This window comes from Pholis gunnellus, assembly GCF_910591455.1.
Source record: "Pholis gunnellus genome assembly, chromosome: 17".
NCBI lineage: Eukaryota > Metazoa > Chordata > Actinopteri > Perciformes > Pholidae > Pholis > Pholis gunnellus.
In genome coordinates this window covers 14,642,939-14,665,819 of record NC_136544.1, presented here as the reverse complement: position 1 = coordinate 14,665,819, position 22,881 = coordinate 14,642,939, and the positions used below count along the sequence as shown (strand labels likewise).

The window sequence follows — 22,881 nt, the reverse complement described above, 5'->3', positions numbered from 1 at the left end:
GTTTTACTTTCGTCTCTCATTCTCAAATGCCTGTTCATCTGCTTTTCAGTGACTACTAACCAACTGACATAGCTGCATGCCTAAAATATTATGATCAGAATAAAAGGAAGGGTGTGGAGCAACAAATGCTATAATAGGCTCCCTCCCACAGTCAGAATAGTTTCATTTTCACTTGAACGTAGAAAACATTGTGATAATACAGACTAGGACAGATATTAAATATATGATACTGCACCATAACATCATGTTGCCACAGCTATTTGAAATATCGATGATCAACAGTAAGCTATGGAGATGAAAGGTGGCAAAATCACTTAAAGCTACGTGCTGCAGTACCATGTAAGAATATCGCCTCCCTACTCTGTGACGATGTTGCATATTTTCTCCATCAGCTGACAGCCCCACCCAGTGACTGAGCTTGATAAACAACCTGAGTATCCTGCAGGTAGACAAAGGCCAAAGGCAGATGTGGTCTTCATGCCCATCAAACACTGCCTCGCTTGTGGTAGCACCAGGTTGTGGTCTTGTTCTTATTGTAGCTGCTGGTGGTTGTTGTGTTTGGGTGGTCTATGCTCAATGTTGGACCAAGGTCATCAAATATTACATCAAGTTTGTTGAGGTCTTATTTAGTTTTGAAGATATTGACCAATGAATATATAAATTACTTTTTCATACCGTATTTTTTTCAGCAATCAAAGTTGTTTTATGCTCTTTTGTGACGCTCTCAGGTGTTTACATTGTTTGGAAAAAGGGGCTTTTACATTACACTGACACTTAAACTGTTTAACCTGTTACAAGTCAGTGTGACACTAATGCACTAAACATCTTTTTTTTCTTCAGCTGGCAGTTTTACTTTCGTCTCTCATTCTCAAATGCCTGTTCATCTGCTTTTCAGTGACTACTAACCAACTGACATAGCTGCATGCCTAAAATATTATGATCAGAATCAAAGGAAGGGTGTGGAGCAACAAATGCTATAATAGGCTCCCTCCCACAGTCAGAATAGTTTCATTTTCACTTGAACGTAGAAAACATTGTGATAATACAGACTAGGACAGATATTAAATATATGATACTGCACCATAACATCATGTTGCCACAGCTATTTGAAATATCGATGATCAACAGTAAGCTATGGAGATGAAAGGTGGCAAAATCACTTAAAGCTATGTGCTGCAGTACCATGTAAGAATATCGCCTCCCTACTCTGTGACGATGTTGCATATTTTCTCCATCAGCTGACAGCCCCACCCAGTGACTGAGCTTGATAAACAACCTGAGTATCCTGCAGGTAGACAAAGGCCAAAGGCAGATGTGGTCTTCATGCCCATCAAACACTGCCTCGCTTGTGGCAGCACCAGGTTGTGGTCTTGTTCTTATTGTAGCTGCTGGTGGTTGTTGTGTTTGGGTGGTCTATGCTCAATGTTGGACCAAGGTCATCAAATATTACATCAAGTTTGTTGAGGTCTTATTTAGTTTTGAAGATATTGACCAATGAATATATAAATTACTTTTTCATACCGTATTTTTTTCAGCAATCAAAGTTGTTTTATGCTCTTTTGTGACGCTCTCAGGTGTTTACATTGTTTGGAAAAGGGGCTTTTACATTACACTGACACTTAAACTGTTTAACCTGTTACAAGTCAGTGTGACACTAATGCACTAAACATCTTTTTTTTCTTCAGCTGGCAGTTTTACTTTCGTCTCTCATTCTCAAATGCCTGTTCATCTGCTTTTCAGTGACTACTAACCAACTGACATCCTTCAGTGTCGTCATGGAAGCATAGCTGCATGCCTAAAATATTATGATCAGAATCAAAGGAAGGGTGTGGAGCAACAAATGCTATAATAGGCTCCCTCCCACAGTCAGAATAGTTTCATTTTCACTTGTACGTAGAAAGATTTGTGATAATACAGACTAGAACAGATATTAAATATATGATACTGCACCATAACATTATGTTGCCACAGCTATTTGAACTATCGATGAATAAATGGAAATGGTTCTGATTCTGATCAGATATAGCATAGCATGTTAGTGCTGTTGTTTATCATTTATATTTATATAAAATGCAGTGGCTGGATTTAAGAAGTAGTTTTCGTGACGTCACGTCACCAATCGTTGTGTTGACTGTCGTTTTGATCCCTCGCATTCTGCATTTTGGCCATCGCCACCTTGTTGTTTTGCAACCAATGAGTGGAAGTGACCATATTTCGACTGCAGAGAAGTGACAAGGAATACGGCTCTGGTATCAGTAGCGACCTGTCAATCTATTCTGCCTATTTTACTGTAACTGGGACCATAATTTACTAAATGAGCATCATTCTGTATTGAAGAAGACTTGAAACTAGTGCTGTAAACTAAAAACGTATGTTTACAATGTTTAAAATGTTTACTGAGGTAATATATCAGGTGAGAAGTAAGGTCATTTACAAAAAAGAGGTTTTAACAATCGTTAATTGAAGAAAAGCCATTAAACACAGAGGCAACATAAATTAAACAAACCACTCACCCCCATGGTATGCTCCTCCATTTTTACATCAAAGCTGACAAGTAGAGTGCACACATTGATGTAATATATCCATCAAATAAATTATTTCAACACAAATGAAGAATCTTTTACATTTCTCAAATGTATTTTTGCAAGTTTGACTGTGTGCAGGGTTTTATTCACAACTTGTGATCTACTTATCCTCTCCTTCACACTCGTGAAATGAATGTGTGATTCTGAAATATTTTGAGTATCTTACGCTGCTCTTTTGTCGATCTTCCACCCATGGCTACAAAAAGATATAAGGCAACATGTAAACAAGAAACATTAATAAACAATAATTTTTTTCCAAAAACAAACCAAATGTCGACAGAATATTTGAGGATTCATATTTCAGAATATTAATTAGTAAAAACAGACTCAGGTGCTGCACGAGCGAAGTATTTATTATTCTTGAATATGTGTAATTAAATGTATCCAATTGAATTCACAGAAAACACAAAAGTTAGCGTATAGAGAAAGTGAAAGTACAAAGCTAAACTGTCAACAAATTATTATTTTTTTACCTTTCACTGGATCCAAAGAAGTATCTGGACAGAAAGAAAAATTAAATTGTACGTCTGCATGAATTTAATGAAACATTTCATACAGTAAGTCATGCCATTATAAGAGCATTGGGATAAACATCCATCACAGTACTGTAGTTTAAGATGACGTTTATAAAAATTAATAATATAAAAAAAAGAAAATCTTACATCCGCTGTTATGCCCTTGAGAAGAAGTACTGCAGTCAACCCACCGTCTAGCTTGAAAAACACTGTCAAGCCAACACACAATGTTTTGTGGTACGTGTTATACACGAGGCGTTACTGCAAGAGCGTGCGCTGATTCAAAACCAACTCAGAGTGTCACTCAGATAATATCAGGACATCCTGATGCAGAGTTCCAAAATTGAAACCCTTTAAAATCTGATATATGAGCTGTCTTCCCTGTAAACTCTGATTTGGACTAAAAGGAAATTGCCTATTGTCACAAACTATTTTCACTTCAGATTAATAGCAAAAGACCTTATAGTCTCACTATTACAGTGTCAGAATATTCTAGTGTGGCCAATTGTCACTAACTAAGTTCACTTCAGAACATAGCAGACCACTTCAGAGTGTCACTCTGAGATTATCAGGACATTTTGGTATAGAATTTCAAAAAGGAAAGCCCTTTAAAATCCCTTATATGAGCTATTTTACCTCTAAATACACTGACTTAGTACACTTAATCTGACACAGGGACACACTCAAACTGAAATCTCCACATATTTTAGCGTGTTCAACTTTTTTTGTATTATAGCTATTAAAATGTTTAAACTGAATTTTTAGCAAAAGGATTTCGATCACAGCCTTACTGAAATGACTTCTGAAAGAGCCGCCAAGCAACAGGCTTCCCTCCCACAATCAGCATAGTTTCATTTTCACTTATATGAATTAGTGGCAGGAAGGACAGCAGTGCTCTACATCTTCACAGAATACATTGCATTATTATAACCGTTCTAGACTAGACACACTGTACAAGACGGGCAGTGATGGTCACATGACTTTACCAGAGCATCAGTGTATGATAGCAACAAAATGAGGATCAACAAATAACGTAACTATTGTACATGTGCAGTAGTTGTTGAACCACTTCATTCCATTGAAATGGAATACGGTACCTTCAGGGACTTTAGTGCTTGGCACATGAAGCAGTTATCGGGGTTTTTACCAGCTTTTACTTGGAGACTAGAGTTGTTTACAGATAGCCTGCATTGCAAACTGGGCATGCAAAAAAAAGTCAGGATATCGGGTTTATAAGCCAGAGTTGCAGGACAATATATTACTAATAAAAGAGAACATAATCCTTCAGCTTTTCTAAAACAATTTGGAGATAAAAAGGTGAAAAGAAATTAGTCACTAAATTCAGATTGATTTTAAGAAATGTAGTCTTTATTAATAAGTTTGACTAAGTATTCACACAATTGGAATTAAAATGTTGTCTAAAGTACAGTTTGCAGGCAGTAAATATTATTGTTAATGAGTTATCAATCACTCAATTTATTGTTCATGCATTTAGTATTTATTTGTTTGTTTGTTTGTTTATTCGTTGAATTATTCATTAATTGTTTTATTATTCACAGACTGACTGAATAAATGTGAAATGGCCTCCTCGTTTACCCAAACGATGCTCTTATTTTGAAGTCACCTCTTACACGCTCTTGCTGTAATGCCTAGCATACATGGTTACCGCAAAACAACGTGTGGCCGGTTTGACCTCATTTTTGAAGTGGAGGCTGGCTTTAAAGAACTGGTGATGGTGAACGTAATCACTCTGCAGTTGAGAAATCAATCTTTTTATATAGTATTCTAATTTCCTTTTTATCACTTATATAACTTAACCACAGTCTCCTATCGACAAATTCAAGCAATTAATAATCATGAATTGACGTTCACAAACTAGTAAATTGCAAAGACATGGTTACTATATAGAGCGAAGTTGTTGATGCCTTTTTGGTGTTATCTACATTGATGCGTATTGTGTTCTGCCACGCATCTTTAAATGTTTTCCTTTCAGTGTCCTTTAGATCATGTGATTTGAAAGCTGACTCTCACGCCAGTCAGTTGTAGGCGTGTGGGAGGTTGTTTGTGTTACACATTGAATTCCAGCCTCTCAGGAACCAAGTTACATGGATGTTCAATTTTGAAAAGCTGATAGAAAGATTCTCCAGAAGGCCCGGACCCCACACAAAGGTTTCAGCCATCTTGGTCACCAATGGGTCCAACAGTAAGCTATGGAGATGAAAGGTGGCAAAATCACATTAACCTACGTGCTGCAGTACCATGGCAGAATATCGCCTCCCTACTCTCTGTGACATTTAGATATTTTCTCCATCACCTGACAGCCCCACCCAGTGACTGAGCTTGATAAACAACCTGAGTATCCTGCAGGAAAGGCCAAAGGCAGATGTGATCTTCATGCCCATCAAACACTGTCACAACCTGGTAGCAAGACCACAACCTGGTAGCACCAGGTTTTCTTAGAGACAAGTGAAGATGTTGCTTCCATGTGAATGAACAGTGAATCACAGACGTGCTCTGCCCGGTTGTCTGGATTAACAAACAGACAAAAATTCAGTGATGAAAATGGTATAAGAAATTAAAACATTTACTTGATAGTATTGACGTTGTGAAATAAAACAACAGTCTTTAGAGAAAAATGAAAAAAAATGATTGAAATCAAATCTGGTGAAATATAATAAAAGAAAAAAACCTGCAATAAACTATTTTATTGGAATAAAAAGCAAGAGGAAAAAACATTTCACAACAGCAAAGTGCACATACAAAATTGCTTCACATTGACATGTTGATATAACATTATTGTGTTTTTTTCATATTATTATTTATTACACAATGTATTTCATGTAATGTTGCACTACACACAAGCATACTTATTTTATCCCACAAAGTAAAATAGGAGAAACATTTTCAAAATGTTTAACTAAATCAACTAAGACGCATGTAATGAAGCCTACAATATGTGCATAACATGCTTGAAAATTAAAATTAAAATCACAAAAAGCATCCTGCACATAACTGTTATTATTATTATTGTTTTAAAGAAGCCATTTTTTTCACGTGAGTTGTTAGTAAGTTAAGTGAACGTCACCCACTCTCTTTTCCCAAACCTAACTTTCTGTCAAGAAGGAAGTTTATTTTGAAAGTAAACTATGCACGCAACAAGTGGAAACTGACACGTAGAGCTTTGTTTGATTATACAAGGTTTGCCTCAGCAGTGTGTAGGTCTACAGGTTGTTGAGAAAGTCTTCTCCGAAGGTAATCATCTGTCTCAGTGCGCGCAGGATCAGCACATTGATATCATCATTTGTGTTGGTTTCTGAGTGGTAGTTCTTCACAAGAAAGATGCAGTTCGGTGGAATGCCGAGCAACATGCTGAATTTGTCGACCTAAGTAACAGGATTTCAGTTGATTAGTGAATGGCAAAAAAAATGAGATTCTCGTGCTCAAATTCTGAAAGTTGAGCTCTGACAACAAACACAAAATCACCAATAAAAACCTACCTGTTCCTTCAAGTACTTGATCCTGTATGTTTCGTTTATATCATTTTCCGCCTCAGGACACGCTTCATCAACTTTGGTGAGAATAGCCAGTTGGGGAATTCCTGTAAAGACAGAAACATAATCCGGATTTGCTTTGCTGGTATTTTGATTCATAAAACCAGATCTGGTTCCATTAGTGAACACAGTCATGACCGTTGTGATGTCTGCTCTTACCCATTTCAGCGGCTGCTCGTCTGACTTCTCTCAACTTCTCCACAACTTTATCACTTATTAAAGATACTGAGCCAGCAGGAATGACACAGACCAGGACGTGAACTCTGTCTTCCAGAGTGGGAGATGATTTGTAGTCCTTATCAGTCTCCTGAAGCTGGGCTACAGGATTGAACTAGAAAAACGATTTAAAAAAAGATGATCTACTGTTAACTATTCAATAAAACAGTTAAACAATAGCATTTGGCATAATATAATGCAAAAAAAAGTGTCAAATGCAAAACCGTATGAAAAAAGAAAAGTAGATAACTTAAATAATGTCAGAGTTCAAAGAGTTGTACCTTATAACCATCTGACACATGTCCCCTCATGGCCAGTTTCACGTCTTCCACAACAACTCCTGCCTCAGTATTTTGCTCAAAGCCCATGATGTCATTGAAAATGACAGAGTAAAAGCTATCAGGGTCTTTGTGGATTTTATAAGCCGTGTACTGTAAAGCAGAAGGTGGAATTATTTGCATCACTTTAGCAAATCCCTGATAAACTTGCAATTAAAGAAAACAACAGGTGAGGCATTCAATTAAAGCTATAAATCTAAGCTTGTCTGCACGGTAACAAAAAAAAGCACACAATCAAAAATTCAGAATCAAACTCTTGTTGCTGTATCTCTGCTGTCCTCTCTATTGCACTGCTGATTAGGCTACGTTAAGCACCATCTAAACTGTCAGAGGTTCACAAGGCTGGGCTCAGAGTTTTAAAATGTTTTGGTGAAAAAAAGTTTTTTAGTCCTCTATTTCAATCTTTTATTTTAACGTCAATTCATTTGTACTTCTAGATTTACACAAATATCAAACACATTTCAAATTAAATTTGCGTCGTTTTAACTGAGATCATCATTTGTTACAGCTGTTGGTGATGGTGACATAAACAACACGAGCTCCAAACTCTTTTGCTAAGAGTCAGTGCTTGATGCATTACCTACAGTGTCATAATGACACGTTAATGTAGAAAGGCAATTGAACACATTGGCCTACAATACATCATAGATGTCCAATTAAACTGTTCGGTTACTAAATTTGAATCCCTCCAACCAATCACAATCCTGATTTGTTTGAGTGACCATGGTATAAAGCTAAATATTGGATAGAGTAAGGAAATTATCAGTGGAAATGCACAAATGTGATCAGTTATCTTTAATGCTTTCATAGCCATTTCAGTTATAAGGCTGTGATTGTTTTTGAAACATTTAAACAGTTTTTTAAAGTCACCACAATTAAGTTATTCATACCTTTTGGGTAAAGCTGCTTCCAGAGTTTGCATCCGTCAAAGCTCGACCAGTAACTCTGCCTTTTAAAACAGTTTCAACAGAGTTGATGAAACTGGACTTGCCAGACCCGACCGGTCCATGAAGCAGAATTCGGAGATGTTTGACATCTTTGTTTCGAGGTTGGTAAGATTTCACAAACTCGAGATCTCTCTGGTAGTTCCTTGAAATCAAAGAAAAGGAACATTTGAACAGTATACTTTATTATATTTAATATTAAATTTACAACATGTGACTCATACTCACTCCGTCACATTCCTCCATGACTTACTAAAATATGCTAAAGAGAAAGTTACATATGTTAACATAAAGCTGTAACACTTCAGCAACATCATGCATTCCTTTTGGTAAATGTTAGCGTTATACATTTCAATCACTTTTGCAATATGTTTGACTGTGTGCAGGGTTTTATTCACAACTTGGGATCTTATCCTCTCCTTCACACTCGTGAAATAAATGTGTGATGTAATCTTCTGAGTTTAAACAATGTTCTGAAATATTTTAAGTATCTTACGCTCAGGAGGCTCAGGAACCTTTTCTGACGAAAATAGCCACATGGCTACAAAGAGATATAAGGTGTAAACAAGAAACATTATTAGACAATTAATTACCAAAAACAAACCAAACGTTGACAGAATATTTGAGGCTTCATATTTCAGAATATTCAATTGTAAGTTATCACCGGTAAAACAGACTCAAGTATTTATTCTTTTTGAATATGTGTAATTAAATTTATCCAATTGAATTCACTGGAAACACAAAAGTTAGAGTATAGAGAAAGTGAAAGTACAAAGCTAAACTGTCAAGAAATTATTATTTTTTTACATTTTACTGGATCCAAAGAAGTATCTGGACAGAAAGAAAAATGTAATTGTACTTCTGCATGAATTTAGTGATACAGTTCATACAGTAAGTCATGCCACTATAAGAGCATTGGGAGAAACATCCATCACCGTATTCTAGTTTAAGATGACGTTTATCAAAATTGATAACATTTTTTTTTAAATCGTACATCGTACACAAGAACAGAGGAAAACTTCTATCCCTGCTTCATTCTATTCAAGTCGACGTCCACTGTTTTTCCCGCTGCCATACGAAGACCAGCGTGCCGCTTAACCCGCCGACAGAGCGCATTACGGTCCCCTGTCATCGGCTGGATAAAACTCCACCGATCGCTACGCAGTGATCTCAAGTAAGAGGCTATTGCCTGTGCAGAGATAGGTCACAGTGTGTTATTGTAACCTTGTTTGTTTGTTTAAGTTTATCTTTACTGGTACCGTTTTATTGTGAATTTTTCCCATTTCGTGCTTTGAAAGATATTTGTTGTGCTTTCTGCTGTAATATTGTTGTTCCACACTGCTGAGCTTTTTCTTATACACACGTAGTGTGTTAAGCGCGGCCTCCATTGTGTGTCTCATTCCCCCTTTTAAATAAGCGCCACCACACCCCCGTTGTGAAGTCTTAATGTTGCACACTACAAACACATTTTTTTCTCATCCAGGTTTTTAACAGTTTTTTTATTATTCACAAAGTATAAAGTAGTTTAAATATGTGGTTAACATTGCAAATTCAAACAAAACTACTTGGTTAAGTTCAGTAAATAAATCACGGTTTGGGTTAAATTAAGTACGTTTGTTATGTAACTTAATGACGTAAGTATTAAACAACGTTTAATTCCTCCATGGCTTACTAAAATATGCTAAAGAGAAAGTTACATAAGTTAACATAAAGCTGTATCGTAACACTTCAGCAACATCATGCATTCCTTTTGGTAAATGTTAGCGTTATACATTTCAATCACTTTTGCAATATTTGGAACATTTACAAAGTGAAATAATGACAATTCAAGACGTACCTCCCCCGTTGCTGTAAAGGGAGACATTAACATGTAAATGTGTATGAATTTAAATATAATGTTCTGAAGAAGGAATGTTGCAAATGCCTAAATTGAAATGTTAACTTCAATTAAAGACTCTTAGTGGTAAAGATGCAAATGACATAGAATATGTTATGCATCAGTGCTAGCAGTTGCTAACAGCAAGAATATGACAATTTTCACTTTCAAGTTCTGTGATTAATTACATAAAGAGGTAAAAGTGAAGGCTTAACGCTGCAGTACATAAAGCATGTCTTTCATAAAAGTGTGTTTCTGTTTAAAATTCATAAAGAGACAAACATTTTATGAAACCATATGAATACAATCAGTTACACATTACCCGTTGTTACATGATATAAAGTCCTTACCTTTATATCTGCAGAGTGCCACTTCAACTAATGTTGACAGCAAGAACGGTTCTTATTATATAAGTTATCAACTTACTTTCACTATCAGGATGAAGCCAATCATGTGACTGAAAAGAATTTAAAAAATGCATCATGGAAAGTACCAATGAAGGAAGTAGGTATATTTACTGATGTAGAGTACACTTTTGTTGTAACTGTTCTTAAGTATTTACATGTATTGCTACTTTATACTATAAAGTATGCAGTATAATGTAACCAGACAGTTTAAACTTACTGTAGTGGCCATTTGTCGTATAAATCAAAATAAAACAAACAATAATCAAACGCCACTGATGCACCGTGGTCGGTATTTTACGCAGGCAGAAGAGAGTAGATTGTCCATGCAGGATTCCGATTTTCTTATTTATTTAGTAAAGCAAACAAAACAAGCAAACAAACAAAAATAATAAAGAAAACTCCTGTCGTACCGTCTCTCCTGTACTGGTAAAAACTATAGGCCCACCCCGGTGCATGCTGGTCCGATCTGTCTACTCATATATATAGCCACAGGTGCCCACAGTAATTACCAAAACAACAACAAATTATAGAACTAAACAAATTACTATTAAAGAGAAAAAGCAATCTTAATATATCAGATAACTAGAATAATTAAACTATACTACTTATTAATGAAATAACAAAATACTAATATAAAATAAATAGCTCCAACACTTACATTTGACAGTAGAAGGATAGTATGTGCATGCTATTAGGTGGCACAACCTTGCAGTGGTTGACACTGTTATTTTCTAACCCGGTCTTATTTGTGTTTTTGTGTTGAAGATGAATAGAGAGTGAAAAATAGATGCCATGCCTGAACCAAACCATTGTAACATGATTTTTGGTGATCACTGCCTGCTGGCAGTGGGGGCACACCGTTTGTCTCCTGGGACTTCATGTAGTGCCGGTGTTACTACCAAGTTAGTTACTGAGGATGCACAGCACAGTATCCTGCAGGTATACTATTGCACTAAACATATTTTTTTTTCTTCAGCTGGCAGTTTTACTTTCGTCTCTCATTCTCAAATGCCTGTTCATCTGCTTTTCAGTGACTACTAACCAACTGACATAGCTGCATGCCTAAAATATTATGATCAGAATAAAAGGAAGGGTGTGGAGCAACAAATGCTATAATAGGCTCCCTCCCACAGTCAGAATAGTTTCATTTTCACTTGAACGTAGAAAACATTGTGATAATACAGACTAGGACAGATATTAAATATATGATACTGCACCATAACATCATGTTGCCACAGCTATTTGAAATATCGATGATCAACAGTAAGCTATGGAGATGAAAGGTGGCAAAATCACTTAAAGCTACGTGCTGCAGTACCATGTAAGAATATCGCCTCCCTACTCTGTGACGATGTTGCATATTTTCTCCATCAGCTGACAGCCCCACCCAGTGACTGAGCTTGATAAACAACCTGAGTATCCTGCAGGTAGACAAAGGCCAAAGGCAGATGTGGTCTTCATGCCCATCAAACACTGCCTCGCTTGTGGTAGCACCAGGTTGTGGTCTTGTTCTTATTGTAGCTGCTGGTGGTTGTTGTGTTTGGGTGGTCTATGCTCAATGTTGGACCAAGGTCATCAAATATTACATCAAGTTTGTTGAGGTCTTATTTAGTTTTGAAGATATTGACCAATGAATATATAAATTACTTTTTCATACCGTATTTTTTTCAGCAATCAAAGTTGTTTTATGCTCTTTTGTGACGCTCTCAGGTGTTTACATTGTTTGGAAAAAGGGGCTTTTACATTACACTGACACTTAAACTGTTTAACCTGTTACAAGTCAGTGTGACACTAATGCACTAAACATCTTTTTTTTCTTCAGCTGGCAGTTTTACTTTCGTCTCTCATTCTCAAATGCCTGTTCATCTGCTTTTCAGTGGTCACTAACCAACTGACATCCTTCAGCGTCGTCATGGAAGCATAGCTGCATGCCTAAAATATTATGATCAGAATCAAAGGAAGGGTGTGGAGCAACAAATGCTATAATAGGCTCCCTCCCACAGTCAGAATAGTTTCATTTTCACTTGAACGTAGAAAACATTGTGATAATACAGACTAGGACAGATATTAAATATATGATACTGCACCATAACATCATGTTGCCACAGCTATTTGAAATATCGATGATCAACAGTAAGCTATGGAGATGAAAGGTGGCAAAATCACTTAAAGCTATGTGCTGCAGTACCATGTAAGAATATCGCCTCCCTACTCTGTGACGATGTTGCATATTTTCTCCATCAGCTGACAGCCCCACCCAGTGACTGAGCTTGATAAACAACCTGAGTATCCTGCAGGTAGACAAAGGCCAAAGGCAGATGTGGTCTTCATGCCCATCAAACACTGCCTCGCTTGTGGCCGCACCAGGTTGTGGTCTTGTTCTTATTGTAGCTGCTGGTGGTTGTTGTGTTTGGGTGGTCTATGCTCAATGTTGGACCAAGGTCATCAAATATTACATCAAGTTTGTTGAGGTCTTATTTAGTTTTGAAGATATTGACCAATGAATATATAAATTACTTTTTCATACCGTATTTTTTTCAGCAATCAAAGTTGTTTTATGCTCTTTTGTGACGCTCTCAGGTGTTTACATTGTTTGGAAAAAGGGGCTTTTACATTACACTGACACTTAAACTGTTTAACCTGTTACAAGTCAGTGTGACACTAATGCACTAAACATCTTTTTTTTCTTCAGCTGGCAGTTTTACTTTCGTCTCTCATTCTCAAATGCCTGTTCATCTGCTTTTCAGTGACTACTAACCAACTGACATCCTTCAGTGTCGTCATGGAAGCATAGCTGCATGCCTAAAATATTATGATCAGAATCAAAGGAAGGGTGTGGAGCAACAAATGCTATAATAGGCTCCCTCCCACAGTCAGAATAGTTTCATTTTCACTTGTACGTAGAAAGATTTGTGATAATACAGACTAGAACAGATATTAAATATATGATACTGCACCATAACATTATGTTGCCACAGCTATTTGAACTATCGATGAATAAATGGAAATGGTTCTGATTCTGATCAGATATAGCATAGCATGTTAGTGCTGTTGTTTATCATTTATATTTATATAAAATGCAGTGGCTGGATTTAAGAAGTAGTTTTCGTGACGTCACGTCACCAATCGTTGTGTTGACTGTCGTTTTGATCCCTCGCATTCTGCATTTTGGCCATCGCCACCTTGTTGTTTTGCAACCAATGAGTGGAAGTGACCATATTTCGACTGCAGAGAAGTGACAAGGAATACGGCTCTGGTATCAGTAGCGACCTGTCAATCTATTCTGCCTATTTTACTGTAACTGGGACCATAATTTACTAAATGAGCATCATTCTGTATTGAAGAAGACTTGAAACTAGTGCTGTAAACTAAAAACGTATGTTTACAATGTTTAAAATGTTTACTGAGGTAATATATCAGGTGAGAAGTAAGGTCATTTACAAAAAAGAGGTTTTAACAATCGTTAATTGAAGAAAAGCCATTAAACACAGAGGCAACATAAATTAAACAAACCACTCACCCCCATGGTATGCTCCTCCATTTTTACATCAAAGCTGACAAGTAGAGTGCACACATTGATGTAATATATCCATCAAATAAATTATTTCAACACAAATGAAGAATCTTTTACATTTCTCAAATGTATTTTTGCAAGTTTGACTGTGTGCAGGGTTTTATTCACAACTTGTGATCTACTTATCCTCTCCTTCACACTCGTGAAATGAATGTGTGATTCTGAAATATTTTGAGTATCTTACGCTGCTCTTTTGTCGATCTTCCACCCATGGCTACAAAAAGATATAAGGCAACATGTAAACAAGAAACATTAATAAACAATAACTTTTTCCAAAAACAAACCAAATGTCGACAGAATATTTGAGGATTCATATTTCAGAATATTAATTAGTAAAAACAGACTCAGGTGCTGCACGAGCGAAGTATTTATTATTCTTGAATATGTGTAATTAAATGTATCCAATTGAATTCACAGAAAACACAAAAGTTAGCGTATAGAGAAAGTGAAAGTACAAAGCTAAACTGTCAACAAATTATTATTTTTTTACCTTTCACTGGATCCAAAGAAGTATCTGGACAGAAAGAAAAATTAAATTGTACGTCTGCATGAATTTAATGAAACATTTCATACAGTAAGTCATGCCATTATAAGAGCATTGGGATAAACATCCATCACAGTACTGTAGTTTAAGATGACGTTTATAAAAATTAATAATATAAAAAAAAGAAAATCTTACATCCGCTGTTATGCCCTTGAGAAGAAGTACTGCAGTCAACCCACCGTCTAGCTTGAAAAACACTGTCAAGCCAACACACAATGTCTTGTGGTACGTGTTATACACGAGGCGTTACTGCAAGAGCGTGCGCTGATTCAAAACCAACTCAGAGTGTCACTCAGATAATATCAGGACATCCTGATGCAGAGTTCCAAAATTGAAACCCTTTAAAATCTGATATATGAGCTGTCTTCCCTGTAAACTCTGATTTGGACTAAAAGGAAATTGCCTATTGTCACAAACTATTTTCACTTCAGATTAATAGCAAAAGACCTTATAGTCTCACTATTACAGTGTCAGAATATTCTAGTGTGGCCAATTGTCACTAACTAAGTTCACTTCAGAACATAGCAGACCACTTCAGAGTGTCACTCTGAGATTATCAGGACATTTTGGTATAGAATTTCAAAAAGGAAAGCCCTTTAAAATCCCTTATATGAGCTATTTTACCTCTAAATACACTGACATAGTACACTTAATCTGACACAGGGACACACTCAAACTGAAATCTCCACATATTTTAGCGTGTTCAACTTTTTTTGTATTATAGCTATTAAAATGTTTAAACTGAATTTTTAGCAAAAGGATTTCGATCACAGCCTTACTGAAATGACTTCTGAAAGAGCCGCCAAGCAACAGGCTTCCCTCCCACAATCAGCATAGTTTCATTTTCACTTATATGAATTAGTGGCAGGAAGGACAGCAGTGCTCTACATCTTCACAGAATACATTGCATTATTATAACCGTTCTAGACTAGACACACTGTACAAGACGGGCAGTGATGGTCACATGACTTTACCAGAGCATCAGTGTATGATAGCAACAAAATGAGGATCAACAAATAACGTAACTATTGTACATGTGCAGTAGTTGTTGAACCACTTCATTCCATTGAAATGGAATACGGTACCTTCAGGGACTTTAGTGCTTGGCACATGAAGCAGTTATCGGGGTTTTTACCAGCTTTTACTTGGAGACTAGAGTTGTTTACAGATAGCCTGCATTGCAAACTGGGCATGCAAAAAAAAGTCAGGATATCGGGTTTATAAGCCAGAGTTGCAGGACAATATATTACTAATAAAAGAGAACATAATCCTTCAGCTTTTCTAAAACAATTTGGAGATAAAAAGGTGAAAAGAAATTAGTCACTAAATTCAGATTGATTTTAAGAAATGTAGTCTTTATTAATAAGTTTGACTAAGTATTCACACAATTGGAATTAAAATGTTGTCTAAAGTACAGTTTGCAGGCAGTAAATATTATTGTTAATGAGTTATCAATCACTCAATTTATTGTTCATGCATTTAGTATTTATTTGTTTGTTTGTTTGTTTATTCGTTGAATTATTCATTAATTGTTTTATTATTCACAGACTGACTGAATAAATGTGAAATGGCCTCCTCGTTTACCCAAACGATGCTCTTATTTTGAAGTCACCTCTTACACGCTCTTGCTGTAATGCCTAGCATACATGGTTACCGCAAAACAACGTGTGGCCGGTTTGACCTCATTTTTGAAGTGGAGGCTGGCTTTAAAGAACTGGTGATGGTGAACGTAATCACTCTGCAGTTGAGAAATCAATCTTTTTATATAGTATTCTAATTTCCTTTTTATCACTTATATAACTTAACCACAGTCTCCTATCGACAAATTCAAGCAATTAATAATCATGAATTGACGTTCACAAACTAGTAAATTGCAAAGACATGGTTACTATATAGAGCGAAGTTGTTGATGCCTTTTTGGTGTTATCTACATTGATGCGTATTGTGTTCTGCCACGCATCTTTAAATGTTTTCCTTTCAGTGTCCTTTAGATCATGTGATTTGAAAGCTGACTCTCACGCCAGTCAGTTGTAGGCGTGTGGGAGGTTGTTTGTGTTACACATTGAATTCCAGCCTCTCAGGAACCAAGTTACATGGATGTTCAATTTTGAAAAGCTGATAGAAAGATTCTCCAGAAGGCCCGGACCCCACACAAAGGTTTCAGCCATCTTGGTCACCAATGGGTCCAACAGTAAGCTATGGAGATGAAAGGTGGCAAAATCACATTAACCTACGTGCTGCAGTACCATGGCAGAATATCGCCTCCCTACTCTCTGTGACATTTAGATATTTTCTCCATCACCTGACAGCCCCACCCAGTGACTGAGCTTGATAAACAACCTGAGTATCCTGCAGGAAAGGCCAAAGGCAGATGTGATCTTCATGCCCATCAAACACTGCCTCAACCTGGTAGCAAGACCATAACCTGGTAGCACCAGGTTTTCTTAGAGACAAGTGAAGATGTTGCTTCCATGTGAATGAACAGTGAATCACAGACGTGCTCTGCCCGGTTGTCTGGATTAACAAACAGACAAAAATTCAGTGATGAAAATGGTATAAGAAATTAAAACATTTACTTGATAGTATTGACGTTGTGAAATAAAACAACAGTCTTTAGAGAAAAATGAAAAAAAATGATTGAAATCAAATCTGGTGAAATATAATAAAAGAAAAAAACCTGCAATAAACTATTTTATTGGAATAAAAAGCAAGAGGAAAAAACATTTCACAACAGCAAAGTGCACATACAAAATTGCTTCACATTGACATGTTGATATAACATTATTGTGTTTTTTTCATATTATTATTTATTACACAATGTATTTCATGTAATGTTGCACTACACACAAGCATACTTATTTTATCCCACAAAGTAAAATAGGAGAAACATTTTCAAAATGTTTAACTAAATCAACTAAGACGCATGTAATGAAGCCTACAATATGTGCATAACATGCTTGAAAATTAAAATTAAAATCACAAAAAGCATCCTGCACATAACTGTTATTATTATTATTGTTTTAAAGAAGCCATTTTTTTCACGTGAGTTGTTAGTAAGTTAAGTGAACGTCACCCACTCTCTTTTCCCAAACCTAACTTTCTGTAAAGAAGGAAGTTTATTTTGAAAGTAAACTATGCACGCAACAAGTGGAAACTGACACGTAGAGCTTTGTTTGATTATACAAGGTTTGCCTCAGCAGTGTGTAGGTCTACAGGTTGTTGAGAAAGTCTTCTCCGAAGGTAATCATCTGTCTCAGTGCGCGCAGGATCAGCACATTGATATCATCATTTGTGTTGGTTTCTGAGTGGTAGTTCTTCACAAGAAAGATGCAGTTCGGTGGAATGCCGAGCAACATGCTGAATTTGTCGACCTAAGTAACAGGATTTCAGTTGATTAGTGAATGGCAAAAAAAATGAGATTCTCGTGCTCAAATTCTGAAAGTTGAGCTCTGACAACAAACACAAAATCACCAATAAAAACCTACCTGTTCCTTCAAGTACTTGATCCTGTATGTTTCGTTTATATCATTTTCCGCCTCAGGACACGCTTCATCAACTTTGGTGAGAATAGCCAGTTGGGGAATTCCTGTAAAGACAGAAACATAATCCGGATTTGCTTTGCTGGTATTTTGATTCATAAAACCAGATCTGGTTCCATTAGTGAACACAGTCATGACCGTTGTGATGTCTGCTCTTACCCATTTCAGCGGCTGCTCGTCTGACTTCTCTCAACTTCTCCACAACTTTATCACTTATTAAAGATACTGAGCCAGCAGGAATGACACAGACCAGGACGTGAACTCTGTCTTCCAGAGTGGGAGATGATTTGTAGTCCTTATCAGTCTCCTGAAGCTGGGCTACAGGATTGAACTAGAAAAACGATTTAAAAAAAGATGATCTACTGTTAACTATTCAACAAAACAGTTAAACAATAGCATTTGGCATAATATAATGCAAAAAAAAGTGTCAAATGCAAAACCGTATGAAAAAAGAAAAGTAGATAACTTAAATAATGTCAGAGTTCAAAGAGTTGTACCTTATAACCATCTGACACATGTCCCCTCATGGCCAGTTTCACGTCTTCCACAACAACTCCTGCCTCAGTATTTTGCTCAAAGCCCATGATGTCATTGAAAATGACAGAGTAAAAGCTATCAGGGTCTTTGTGGATTTCATAAGCCGTGTACTGTAAAGCAGAAGGTGGAATTATTTGCATCACTTTAGCAAATCCCTGATAAACTTGCAATTAAAGAAAACAACAGGTGAGGCATTCAATTAAAGCTATAAATCTAAGCTTGTCTGCACGGTAACAAAAAAAAGCACACAATCAAAAATTCAGAATCAAACTCTTGTTGCTGTATCTTTGCTGTCCTCTCTATTGCACTGCTGATTAGGCTACGTTAAGCACCATCTAAACTGTCAGAGGTTCACAAGGCTGGGCTCAGAGTTTTAAAATGTTTTGGTGAAAAAAAGTTTTTTAGTCCTCTATTTCAATCTTTTATTTTAACGTCAATTCATTTGTACTTCTAGATTTACACAAATATCAAACACATTTCAAATTAAATTTGCGTCGTTTTAACTGAGATCATCATTTGTTACAGCTGTTGGTGATGGTGACATAAACAACACGAGCTCCAAACTCTTTTGCTAAGAGTCAGTGCTTGATGCATTACCTACAGTGTCATAATGACACGTTAATGTAGAAAGGCAATTGAACACATTGGCCTACAATATATCATAGATGTACAATTAAACTGTTCGGTTACTAAATTTGAATCCCTCCAACCAATCACAATCCTGATTTGTTTGAGTGACCATGGTATAAAGCTAAATATTGGATAGAGTAAGGAAATTATCAGTGGAAATGCACAAATGTGATCAGTTATCTTTAATGCTTTCATAGCCATTTCAGTTATAAGGCTGTGATTGTTTTTGAAACATTTAAACAGTTTTTTAAAGTCACCACAATTAAGTTATTCATACCTTTTGGGTAAAGCTGCTTCCAGAGTTTGCATCCGTCAAAGCTCGACCAGTAACTCTGCCTTTTAAAACAGTTTCAACAGAGTTGATGAAACTGGACTTGCCAGACCCGACCGGTCCATGAAGCAGAATTCGGAGATGTTTGACATCTTTGTTTTGAGGTTGGTAAGATTTCACAAAATCGAGATCTCTCGGGTAGTTCCTTTAAATCAAAGAAAAGGAACATTTGAACAGTATACTTTATTATATTTAATATTAAATGTACAACATGTGACTCATACTCACTCCGTCACATTCCTCCATGGCTTACTAAAATATGCTGAAGAGAAAGTTACATATGTTAACATAAAGCTGTAACACTTCAGCAACATCATGCATTCCTTTTGGTAAATGTTAGCGTTATACATTTCAATCAGTTTTGCAATATGTTTGACTGTGTGCAGGGTTTTATTCACAACTTGGGATCTTATCCTCTCCTTCACACTCGTGAAATAAATGTGTGATGTAATCTTCTGAGTTTAAACAATGTTCTGAAATATTTTAAGTATCTTACGCTCAGGAGGCTCAAGAACCTTTTTTGACGAAAATGGCCACATGGCTACAAAGAGATATAAGGTGTAAACAAGAAACATTATTAGACAATTAATTACCAAAAACAAACCAAACGTTGACAGAATATTTGAGGCTTCATATTTCAGAATATTCAATTGTAAGTTATCACCGGTAAAACAGACTCAAGTATTTATTCTTTTTGAATATGTGTAATTAAATTTATCCAATTGAATTCACTGGAAACACAAAAGTTAGAGTATAGAGAAAGTGAAAGTACAAAGCTAAACTGTCAAGAAATTATTATTTTTTTACATTTTACTGGATCCAAAGAAGTATCTGGACAGAAAGAAAAATGTAATTGTACTTCTGCATGAATTTAGTGATACAGTTCATACAGTAAGTCATGCCACTATAAGAGCATTGGGAGAAACATCCATCACCGTATTCTAGTTTAAGATGACGTTTATCAAAATTGATAACATTTTTTTTTAAATCGTACATCGTACACAAGAACAGAGGAAAACTTCTATCCCTGCTTCATTCTATTCAAGTCGACGTCCAATGTTTTTCCCGCTGCCATACGAAGACCAGCGTGCCGCTTAACCCGCCGACAGAGCGCATTACGGTCCCCTGTCATCGGCTGGATAAAACTCCACCGATCGCTACGCAGTGATCTCAAGTAAGAGGCTATTGCCTGTGCAGAGATAGGTCACAGTGTGTTATTGTAACCTTGTTTGTTTGTTTAAGTTTATCTTTACTGGTACCGTTTTATTGTGAATTTTTCCCATTTCGTGCTTTGAAAGATATTTGTTGTGCTTTCTGCTGTAATATTGTTGTTCCACACTGCTGAGCTTTTTCTTATACACACGTAGTGTGTTAAGCGCGGCCTCCATTGTGTGTCTCATTCCCCCTTTTAAATAAGCGCCACCACACCCCCGTTGTGAAGTCTTAATGTTGCACACTACAAACACATTTTTTTCTCATCCAGGTTTTTAACAGTTTTTTTATTATTCACAAAGTATAAAGTAGTTTAAATATGTGGTTAACATTGCAAATTCAAACAAAACTACTTGGTTAAGTTCAGTAAATAAATCACGGTTTGGGTTAAATTAAGTACGTTTGTTATGTAACTTAATGACGTAAGTATTAAACAACGTTTAATTCCTCCATGGCTTACTAAAATATGCTAAAGAGAAAGTTACATAAGTTAACATAAAGCTGTATCGTAACACTTCAGCAACATCATGCATTCCTTTTGGTAAATGTTAGCGTTATACATTTCAATCACTTTTGCAATATTTGGAACATTTACAAAGTGAAATAATGACAATTCAAGACTTACCTCCCCCGTTGCTGTAAAGGGAGACATTAACATGTAAATGTGTATGAATTTAAATATAATGTTCTGAAGAAGGAATGTTGCAAATGCCTAAATTGAAATGTTAACTTCAATTAAAGACTCTTAGTGGTAAAGATGCAAATGACATAGAATATGTTATGCATCAGTGCTAGCAGTTGCTAACAGCAAGAATATGACAATTTTCACTTTCAAGTTCTGTGATTAATTACATAAAGAGGTAAAAGTGAAGGCTTAACGCTGCAGTACATAAAGCATGTCTTTCATAAAAGTGTGTTTCTGTTTAAAATTCATAAAGAGACAAACATTTTATGAAACCATATGAATACAATCAGTTACACATTACCCGTTGTTACATGATATAAAGTCCTTACCTTTATATCTGCAGAGTGCCACTTCAACTAATGTTGACAGCAAGAACGGTTCTTATTATATAAGTTATCAACTTACTTTCACTATCAGGATGAAGCCAATCATGTGACTGAAAAGAATTTAAAAAATGCATCATGGAAAGTACCAATGAAGGAAGTAGGTATATTTACTGATGTAGAGTACACTTTTGTTGTAACTGTTCTTAAGTATTTACATGTATTGCTACTTTATACTATAAAGTATGCAGTATAATGTAACCAGACAGTTTAAACTTACTGTAGTGGCCATTTGTCGTATAAATCAAAATAAAACAAACAATAATCAAACGCCACTGATGCACCGTGGTCGGTATTTTACGCAGGCAGAAGAGAGTAGATTGTCCATGCAGGATTCCGATTTTCTTATTTATTTAGTAAAGCAAACAAAACAAGCAAACAAACAAAAATAATAAAGAAAACTCCTGTCGTACCGTCTCTCCTGTACTGGTAAAAACTATAGGCCCACCCCGGTGCATGCTGGTCCGATCTGTCTACTCATATATATAGCCACAGGTGCCCACAGTAATTACCAAAACAACAACAAATTATAGAACTAAACAAATTACTATTAAAGAGAAAAAGCAATCTTAATATATCAGATAACTAGAATAATTAAACTATACTACTTATTAATGAAATAACAAAATACTAATACAAAATAAATAGCTCCAACACTTACATTTGACAGTAGAAGGATAGTATGTGCATGCTATTAGGTGGCACAACCTTGCAGTGGTTGACACTGTTATTTTCTAACCCGGTCTTATTTGTGTTTTTGTGTTGAAGATGAATAGAGAGTGAAAAATAGATGCCATGCCTGAACCAAACCATTGTAACATGATTTTTGGTGATCACTGCCTGCTGGCAGTGGGGGCACACCGTTTGTCTCCTGGGACTTCATGTAGTGCCGGTGTTACTACCAAGTTAGTTACTGAGGATGCACAGCACAGTATCCTGCAGGTATACTATTGCACTAAACATATTTTTTTTTCTTCAGCTGGCAGTTTTACTTTCGTCTCTCATTCTCAAATG

General features: G+C 36.2%; 2 protein-coding genes across 2 annotated transcripts; both read right to left on the bottom strand.

The window, feature by feature from the left end:
- Positions 1-5,790: 5,790 nt before the first annotated feature.
- Positions 5,791-9,993, bottom strand: LOC306709663 (interferon-induced protein 44-like). Its single transcript, XM_079177900.1, has 8 exons — positions 9,987-9,993; positions 8,646-8,690; positions 8,378-8,411; positions 8,096-8,294; positions 7,149-7,298; positions 6,811-6,982; positions 6,598-6,698; positions 5,791-6,483 (listed from the first exon to the last, which is right to left on the bottom strand). Exons 2-8 carry the CDS (start codon positions 8,686-8,688, stop codon positions 6,322-6,324), a joined length of 861 nt encoding a protein of 286 aa, XP_079034026.1. The 5' UTR covers positions 8,689-8,690; positions 9,987-9,993; the 3' UTR covers positions 5,791-6,321.
- Positions 9,994-17,228: 7,235 nt separating this feature from the next.
- On the bottom strand, positions 17,229-21,430 carry LOC306709092 (interferon-induced protein 44-like). The gene is made up of 8 exons (XM_079177122.1): positions 21,425-21,430; positions 20,084-20,128; positions 19,816-19,849; positions 19,534-19,732; positions 18,587-18,736; positions 18,249-18,420; positions 18,036-18,136; positions 17,229-17,921 (listed from the first exon to the last, which is right to left on the bottom strand). The coding sequence occupies exons 2-8, from the start codon at positions 20,124-20,126 to the stop codon at positions 17,760-17,762; spliced, it is 861 nt and encodes a 286-aa protein (XP_079033248.1). The 5' UTR covers positions 20,127-20,128; positions 21,425-21,430; the 3' UTR covers positions 17,229-17,759.
- Between the last annotated feature and the right edge of the window lie 1,451 nt (positions 21,431-22,881).